Raw genomic sequence first — 9752 nt, forward strand, 5'->3', positions numbered from 1 at the left:
CCGTGGCCTTGGTGTTATCAGCACCGCACTCTCCCGAGTGAGCCACGGGCCGGCCCCATTTAGTGAAATTTTAATATTCATTGTACAGTGTAAAATATAATTCTTACTGTGGACTGTGATCAAAAAAGTTTGAAATTCACTACCTTATATACCTGCTTTATTTCATAGTGAAGAAACAGATACAGAGCAATTATGTAGCATGCCAAGATCATCTAGTAGAACTAAGCTGAAACTAGAACTTTTTTACCATGCTGTTTTTAACTGTCTTAGGTTGCCTTTCAGAGTACATACTTAGGGCCAGCCCGTGGCTCACTCAGGAGAGTGCGGTGCTGATAACACCAAGTCAAGGGTTAAGATCCCCTTACCGGTCATCTTTTAAAAAAAAAAAAAGACAGAGTACATACTTATTTCCTTAATTTTTCTCTGTGCTTACCTCCTCTCTTTATTACAGGAAATTTCAAACATATACACGAGTAAATAGGGTGGTATAATGAACTCCCATGTACCTATCACCCAACTTTAACAGTTATCAGTTCCATGGCCAGTCTTGTTTCACCCAAATCCTCATTCATTTTCTCCCCAGTCCACCCCATCCTCATATTATTTTGAGATAAATCCAAGATCATATCAGTTAATCTGTAAATATGTCAGTCTATATCTCTAAAAGATAAGGTTTATCCTTTTTAACATAACCACAACATCATTATCACACCTTAAGAAAAACCATTACTTCCATAATAGGATCAAATATGAAGTCGCTGTTCAAATTGCCAGTTAGCTCATCAACGTAATAAGTAGTATGGGTGAGTATTTGTTTTACAATTTGTTGCTTGAATCAGGATCCATACAGGATCTACATATTATAAGTGGTTGATAGGGCTGACCAGTTAGCTCAGTTGGTTAGAGCGTGGTGCTGATAACACATGGTCAAGGGTTGGGATCCCTGTACTGCCCAGCTACCAAAAAAAAAAAAAATAGGATAATATCTTTTAGGATTTTCTTATTGTGTGGGTTCCCCTTCCATCTCTTAACACCTAGACATGCCTTGAAATTTACATGTTGGGGAAACTGAGTTGTTTGTTTCCTACAGTCTGGAATTGGTTGATTGCATCCCTACCGTGTCATTTAGCAAGTTCTTGTCTTCTGAATTTCTGTAAATTGTTTGCCTCAGCTTTATTAAGCTTTCAGTGTGTGTAGACTGGGCTTGTTCCCTAAAATGTATTCTGTAAATTTTCTAAAGATAGATTCCAGGGAATACTTTTTTTTTTTTTGACCGGTAAGTGGATCATAACCCTCGGCTTAAGGCCGGCCCGTGGCTCACTCGGTAGAGTGTGGTGCTGATAACACCAAGGCCACGGGTTTGGATCCTATATAGGGATGGCCGGTTTGCTCACTGGCTGAGCGTGGTGCTGACAACACCAAGCCAAGGGTTGAGATCCCCTTACCAGTCATCTTTTTAAAAAAAATAAATAACCCTCGGCTTAGTGTTGTCAGCACCACGCACAGCCAGTGAGCGCACTGGCCATCCCTATATAGGATCTGAACCCGCAGCCCCTGCCGCACTCTCCCGAGTGAGCCACGGGGTCGGCCCCAGGGAATACTTCTTGAATGTTTTCTTCATTTTCTCATTTTTTGCTTTTCATAACTATTTGCATACTGCCTGGAGATCTGCTGGCCTGAATGGAGAACCAAGCCTTTGACCTTGGTGTTAGAAGGCCACATTCTAACCAACTGAGCTAACTGGCCAGCCTGTTCTCTTTTCTTTTTAATCGTCCAAGAAACTATAATTTTTCTCAACAATCTCTGTAAATTTAATTCAGTGTTAATGTTTAAGACTTCTAGCTCTACCTAACGCATACTTCATAGTCCCTACAGAAATCTTTAGCTTGATCCAGACCTACCGTATTCTGCTGTTCTAGTGACTATGTTCACCAGGAGATTGTACAGTTATCCAGAGCACCCCTCTTCTGTTGCACTGGGGCGCTGTCTCTTGAGTGATCTCTCTCCCTCCCTCCCTCCTCCTGCCTCTTCTCTGCATTCACCCACACGTGTACACACACAGTGTCTTCTTTAATATAATTTGTGATACCTTCCCACTCCTTCTCTCCTTCAGTTGACTAATTTCTACTCACAGCAGGCATCCTACTTCTGCAGTCACATGCAAACACCTTTTGTACGCTTCTCTGTTTTTCCCAGGGCACCATATGCCTTTGTTTGTCATTGCACTTATCTCCAGCATTATAATAGTCTATGCTCTTAAAAACCTTGTGTATGAATCACCGCTGCACTTACCATGTAGTATTGTAATGCTGTGTTTTGTCTCACCTCTGCTGGACTGCATTCTTTGAAGACCAAAGAAAGCTAAATAGTCTTTTCATTCTTGTGTCCTTCCCAGCACATGTTCCAATCAAGTGTTTAATAAATTTTTGTTGAATTAATGCTAATAGTAACATTTATTGTGTGCCAACTGATTGTTTTTCATACATTATTTTATCTGGCTCTAACATTCCAAGATTAAATGAGATAGCATGTGTATATTTTCTCATACTTAACCTATTCTCAATAAGAATGTTAATTATCTTGTTCTGAATTTTAGGTTGCAGCTTCACACTACCTCTGTGAAATCCTTCCTGATTCCTCTCCTGCTTTTCTTTGTTCCATTCCTTCTGTTCCTTTTTTTTTTTTTTAAAGATGACCAGTAAGGGGATCTTAACCCTTGACTTGGTGTTGACAGCACCACGCTCACCCAGTGAGCCAACCGGTCATCCCTATATGGGATCTGAACCCATGGCCTTGGTGTTATCAGCACCACACTCTCCCGAGTGAGCCACGGGCTGGCCCCATTCCTTCTGTTCCTTTTTTTTTTTTTAAAAAAGACCAGTAAGGGGATCTTAACCCTTGACTTGGTGTTGACAGCACCACGCTCACCCAGTGAGCCAACCGGTCATCCCTATATGGGATCTGAACCCATGGCCTTGGTGTTATCAGCACCACACTCTCCCGAGTGAGCCACGGGCTGGCCCCATTCCTTCTGTTCCTTTTTTTTTTTTTAAAAAAGACCAGTAAGGGGATCTTAACCCTTGACTTGGTGTTGACAGCACCACGCTCACCCAGTGAGCCAACCGGTCATCCCTATATGGGATCTGAACCCATGGCCTTGGTGTTATCAGCACCACACTCTCCCGAGTGAGCCACGGGCTGGCCCCATTCCTTCTGTTCTCATAGCTCCTTATTCATACCTCTGTTTTAAGTATATATTCTCTCTATTATATTGTAGCAGACTAAAGCCTCTAAGGGTAAAGATGATCTCATTTCTGTTTTCCTAGGGCCCAATACAGGCTCTGGTACAGAGGAAGAGCCATATAAATATTGAAGGAGAGAAGAAATGAAATATTAATTTGTATTTTTCTAAAGCACCAAAACTACTGGAGATAGATAAATGTATGTATACCATGAAGACTTTCTAGATCCATTGTTTCAGTTCATCCTTTTTATCCTTCCTTCAGGATGCATGTCATGTTCACAGCGAAGGTACTCCCTCCAGCCCATTCCAGAGAGAACGATACCAAACCGATACTTAGGCCAGCCAAGCCCCTTTACACACCCACACCTCCTCAGACCAGGTAAGGCCTTTTAACTATAATAACTGTTTCTCTATTTAGGTGCTCTGTCTAGAACAATGCTATCCAATAGAATTTTTTGCGGTGATGGAAATTTTCTATATCTGGGGTCCAACAAGGTAGCCACTAGCCACACGTGGCTATTGTACACTTATAATATTGCTAGTGCACCTGAGGAGCTGAATTTTTTATTTTATTTTGATTAACTTAAATTCAAATTTAAGGGCCGGCCCGGTGGCGCACTGCTGTAGTGCGCCGCTTGGGAAGTGCGGCGGCGCTCCCGCCGAGGGTTCGGATCCCACATGCAGACCGGTTCCCGCTCACTGGCTGAGCGAGGTGTGGGCGCAACACCGAGGGTTGCGATGCCGTTGCCGGTCCCCGGTCCGGTACGGAGGCGACACTGAGGGTTGCGATCCGTTGCCGGACACGGAAAAAGACAAAAAGGAAAAAAAAAAATTCAAATTTAAGTAGCTGCATGTGGCTACTGGTATTGTTATTAACAGCACCAGTTTAGCACAATAAATACAATAAACCTTATAATTCAGAATAATCAGTGAAAAGTATGTATTTTAGGATGTCTTTATCTTTTTGTTTATGTGTTTTTATTTTTGGCAACTGGCCAGTACAGACATCAAACCTTGGACTTCGGTGCACTCTAACCAATTGAGCTAACTGGCTAGCTTAAGGTGTTGTTAAATAAAAGTTCTGTTACTTTCCAAGTCATAGTTTCTAGAACTTTGTTCTAACTATTGGTTTCTTGTGAACTATGTACTATGGTAAAGAAATTTTAGAAAACATGTTTTTCTTGAAAGCGTTAAATGCTCATTTCAAAATTTTAACGAAAATATATCAATGTAGACTAAGCAAGATTTCCAGATCTGTTTGTCACCGCTTTGAGAGGTGGTATCTTAGTTAATGAACGTGATACAAAAAACTGATGAAGTTTTATTTCACTATTTTTTTTCCTGCTATAAGATCCTAGTATTGCTGCTAGAAAATGTGTCATCACTATTGCTAAAATTAAGACCTAAAGGTGTTTTTGGTTTTTTTTTTTTAAAGGCATTTAAGGCGTGTACTATAGTAAATGAATTATCCTTCCAAAGAGGTAGGTAGGGTATAACCATATGTTTTATAGAAAAAGCAGTCAGGTTTTAAGGAATATTAAGTGTTCCTTCTGCCATGGGAAGTTAAATCTATTTTTACTCTGTAAGTTGCCTGTAGAAATACGTTATTCTTTCACTATCTCCACTCAGTGAATGATACCAGTGTGTCTCTCAGTGAGGGCTTCCTTTTGCTGATTCTTCATCAGACTGGAATTCCTGCTGGGAAGTCGGCTGAGACTCAGGAAATGCAGCTCACCAATGAAACACAAGAAATCAGAATTTTTCAAAGCTGTAAGGTAAGCTTAATAGCAATCCATTTGGTATTAATTTAGGTATTTCTTTATCTTATCAACCTACCTATAGCCTTGATTTAAAAAAAAAAAAAGAATTGATATTAAGTTTTACCAGCTTTGAAGATTATTGATTTCTCAAAGTGAGATACTTTTACATGGTGAGCTGCATTTTCCAGGCTTTGAACCTAGTAATCATATTGTCAAGATAATGGCCTCTGTATCTAGACTGTTATGCTATGTATGTCACATGTATGTTAACTATATATATATATATTTTTTAAAGATGACCGGTAAGGGGATCTTAACCCTTGACTTGGTGTTGTCAGCACCACGCTCACCCAGTGAGCAACCAGCCATCCCTATATGGGATCCGAACTCATGGCCTTGGTGTTATCAGCACCGCACTCTCCCGAGTGAGCCACAGGCCGGCCCTAACAGATTTTTTTTTTTGTCCTTTTTTGTGACTGGTAAGGGGATCGCAACCTTTGGCTTTGTGTGCACCGTGCACAGCCAGTGAGCGCACCGGCCATCCCTATATAGGATCCGAACCCGCGGTGGGAGCGCCACTGTGCTCCCAGCGCCGCACTCTCCCGAGTGCACCACGGGGTTGGCCCCGTTAACTATATTTTTTAAAAGAATAAATAAATATACACACATACATGTTCATACATATATATGTACATATATGCATGTTCATATCTGTTATGGGGGGAAAGGGATGCCTGTCCTAATTTTACTCTTCTGGATGTGGGATTTTGGACATTGGAGTAAGTGAAAACATATACTTGTAAAAGGAGGTGGAATTTTAAAACAGAATTATCAGTGTCTTAAACCTTAAAGGAACCGTCAGGTATACCATTAGGTATACGGTTTTTGCAGGCAAAAAAGTATCCAAAATATTTGTCATTTGTCTTTCTCCATCTAGAGATGCCAAACTTGTGGAAGTGTTAAAATGATTGCAGGGTAGAGGAAGAGTAACTTTTTAAGAAAAAAGAAAGACATGTAATACTTTTTAAAAAATCTCTTTTACACAGCTGAAGTCAGTTTGTTAGTTTGGGGTATAAAATTACATTGTCTATTACGTGGTTTCCTCCAGAAATTTTATGTTTGCCAGTTATTTCCCCAACACATGGTAGTACTTAAAGCTTTTGGAGAACATCCCAATTCATTTCCTAATTATTACACAAGTTTTATACATATATTATAGAAAAATTAGGGAATACAAATTAGCATAGATTTTTAAAAAATTATTCATAATCCTGCCACTCAGAGAAAAGCACTGTGTAGATTTTGGTATACGTATGTTTATAGAATTATTTCTTATATAGAACTCTGTGTGTGTGTGTGTGCTTGTGCACATTCTTTGTTTATTGCTCAATTATTTCTTTAAATTCTTTTTTCTTTTTTGCGGCAGGGGGGAGACAGCTGGCCTGTAAGGGGATCTGAACCATTAACCTTGATGTTACAACACCATGTTCTAACCAACTGAGCTAACTTGCCAGCCCCTATTTCCTTAAATTCTTAGAAGTGAAATTACTAGGTCATTCCTCTGAATTTTTGGAGCTCTTTCCCCTGGATTTTTTTTCTTTGCCGTACCTAACCAAGTTTCCCAAAGCAACAATAGTTTGGAAAATATTCATCAGGATGACACAGGAGATAAAGGAATTCTGTTCTGGCTGTGCTTCTACTACTTCAGCTGGAACCATAGAGTCAGGCTGACTCCCTCAAGTTCTCCTAGTGATTTTCAGAACTTGTCATTTCATTAAAGAAATCTGAGCACTGTAGACCATTTCTACTTTTTATTACAATGCTATCCCTGTGCTTAGGACTGTCTGTAGAGACAGAAAATGTCAGTCATCCAGTCTCCTTGATCACCACTGTGCCCTCCACTTGTCACTCAGATGAAAAAAATGATTCCATATAGGAAGGCAAATGGCATTCTGAGCTATATAATATTATGAACTGTGAATCTACTTTTTATACAGTATCTATAAAAGAAAGACATTTCTATACTGAATTACTGAATGATGACATTTCTTGCCACAGGAGTAATGTTGTCATTAGCAGAACAGCAAGTTGTTCAGCTCAGAGAAACACTGAAACTTACCAGGGAATAAATGGGAGGGATCAGTGGGTTGCCTAATGAAGCATTATTCTGAAACTTATATTTCTAATATTTTTACATTCCTAAGCAAAATTAATTTTGAAATATGTGATATAGTTTAGAATGTTAGCTTTAAGAAAGGGCTACTCTGGGAGTTGGGCTTGTTAGAATAATTTGTCTAAAAAAAAAAAAAAGAATTTGTCTGACATATCTAGAACCACTTCTTAGTTTTCTTGTAACTACAGCAATGAACAGATTCATTAGGAATTAATCAGAATACAGCTGTGTGGCTCACAATTTAAGAAAATGCTTTTTTACCATTTACCTTTTTGTTTCTTGTGTCAAATATAGGGGCAGAGACAATACAGTTGATATCAAATATAATATTGAAAAAATAAGTTCAGTACTCATCTTTCAGTGATACTTTAATTGTAGTTCTGCCTTGAGCAAGGGATGCATGGTTTTTTTTAAGTTGTTAAGCATGGTCGACTACAATGATATTTAAAAGATAATATTATTATTTTGATGGTGGTAAGATTTTTATACCATTTAAAAGATTAAAATGTAGGGCCGGCCCGTGGCTCACTCGGTAGAGTGCGGTGCTGATAACACCAAGGCCCCGGGTTCGGATCCCACATAGGGATGGCCGGTTCGCTCACTGGCTGAGCGTGGTGCTGACAACACCAAGTCAAGGGTTAAGATCCCCTTACCGGTCATCTTTTAAAAAAAATAAAAAAAATAAAAGATTAAAATGTAGGTGCAAGAAGTGACAGAAATTCGAAGTGGTTTGAATCTGCCTAGATTGTAGGGCGAAGTTTTTCAAAATATGCATACATTCCAGGATGCCGTGTACCTGCTGAATCAGAATCTCAAGGAGAAGGCTTAGAACGTGTTTTGAAGAGCTACACAGGTGTTTCTCATGCACACCACTGGCCTAATGGGTACTCATTTAGCTGGGTGCGTGAGATGCCTAATGACTTACGGGAACAAGCCAGGTTTGTAGCTGTTGGCCACGTTTTGAAGTAGAGTGTGTGTCTTCCCAATGCCTCTCTGATGTTATCAGTCACTCAGTTCTTAAATTCATTCATATCTATAGCATCATCACCACCATCAAACAATTACTGAATGATGACTTTGCATTTATCTAGCCATTTCAAAACACTTTTTATAGGTTACAACCAAAAAGCAGAGTAGGAGACTAAAATGTTTTGTATTCCACAGTTTTTTTTTGTTTTTTTTTAAAAGATGGCCGGTAAGGGGATCTTAACCCTTGACTTGGTGCTGTCAGCACCACGCTCACCCACCGAGCGAACCAACCATCCCTATATGGGATCCGAACCCGGGGCCTTGGTGTTATCAGCACCGCACTCTCCCGAGTGAGCCACAGGCCGGCCCCTCACAGTTTTAAAATTTAAATTCAAGGCCTATATTTTCCATAAATATTTCACCATGAAGTCTACCTGTTTTTGTAAGTAACATTTTTTTTTTCTCACTCCTGGTGTAGCTATGTAGTTTTTAAATCACTATGTATTCATATTGATTATATGTTTTCCTTGTCTTTGTCTTCTGAGTTAGATTTCGGTGCACAGTAAAACCTGTAAAGTCTTTACATATAAAAATTTATAAATGAATAAACCTGGGTTTTTTTCACCTATATGTCTGATACAGTTGACTACCCATTTCAAGATGCTGTTAACTAGCATATAGAAATTCTATAAATTAGGCCGGCCCGTGGCTCACTCGGTAGAGTGCAGTGCTGATAATGCCAAGGCCACGGGTTCGGATCCTATATAAGGATGGCCAGTTTGCTCACTGGCTGAGCGTGGTGCTGACAACACCAAGCCAAGGGTTGAGATCCCCTTACTGGTCATCTTTAAAAAAAAAAAAAAAAAATTCTATAAATTACCATCTAGTGCAGAATTATAGAGGATTTCTTTTTTAAAAAAAATACTGGGGAGGGCCGGCCCGGTGGCGCACTGCTACAGTGCGCCACTTGAGAGCGCGGTGGCGCTCCCGCCGAGGGTTCGGGTCCCACATACAGACCGGCCGCTCACTGGCTGAGCGAGGTGTGGGCGCGGTGCCAAGGGTTGCGATCCCGTTGCCGGTCCCGGTCTGGTACGGGCGCGACACTGAGGGTTGCGATCCGTTGCCAGTCATGAAAAAAGACAAAAAGGAAAAAAAAAAAAACTGGGGAAAAATAGAAAAATTTTAAGTATAGTAACAGTTTTCATGTGGTTTAAATACTGTACATTAAAAATAAATGACTTGAGGGCCGGCCCGGTGGCGCACTCCTACAGTGCACCGCTTGGGAGCGTGGCGGCCCTCCCGCCAAGGGTTCGGATCCCACATACAGACCGGTTCCTGCTCACTGGCTGAGCGAGGTGCGGGTACGACACTGAGGGTTGCGATCCATTGCCGGTCACGAAAAAAGACAAAAAGGAAAAAAAAAAAAAATGGGGAAAAATAGAAAAATTTTAAGTATAGTAACAGTTTTCATGTGGTTTAAATACTGTACATTAAAAATAAATGACTTGAGGGCCGGCCCGGTGGCGCACTCCTACAGTGCACCGCTTGGGAGCGTGGCGGCCCTCCCGCCAAGGGTTCGGATCCCACATACAGACCGGTTCCTGCT

At 40.5% G+C, this 9752-nt stretch overlaps 1 protein-coding gene across 1 annotated transcript in view; it reads left to right on the top strand.

The window, feature by feature from the left end:
• The window catches only part of XPNPEP3 (X-prolyl aminopeptidase (aminopeptidase P) 3, putative), a 69987-nt gene that overhangs the window by 13886 nt on the left and 46349 nt on the right, over positions 1-9752 (top strand). The window contains exon 2 of the mRNA XM_008566689.1: positions 3507-3623. Within this exon, the coding sequence (XP_008564911.1) occupies positions 3507-3623 (117 nt within the window). The remainder of the gene's footprint in view (positions 1-3506; positions 3624-9752) is intronic.

The sequence above is a fragment of the Galeopterus variegatus genome, unplaced genomic scaffold (assembly GCF_000696425.1).
Source record: "Galeopterus variegatus unplaced genomic scaffold, G_variegatus-3.0.2 Scaffold262, whole genome shotgun sequence".
NCBI lineage: Eukaryota > Metazoa > Chordata > Mammalia > Dermoptera > Cynocephalidae > Galeopterus > Galeopterus variegatus.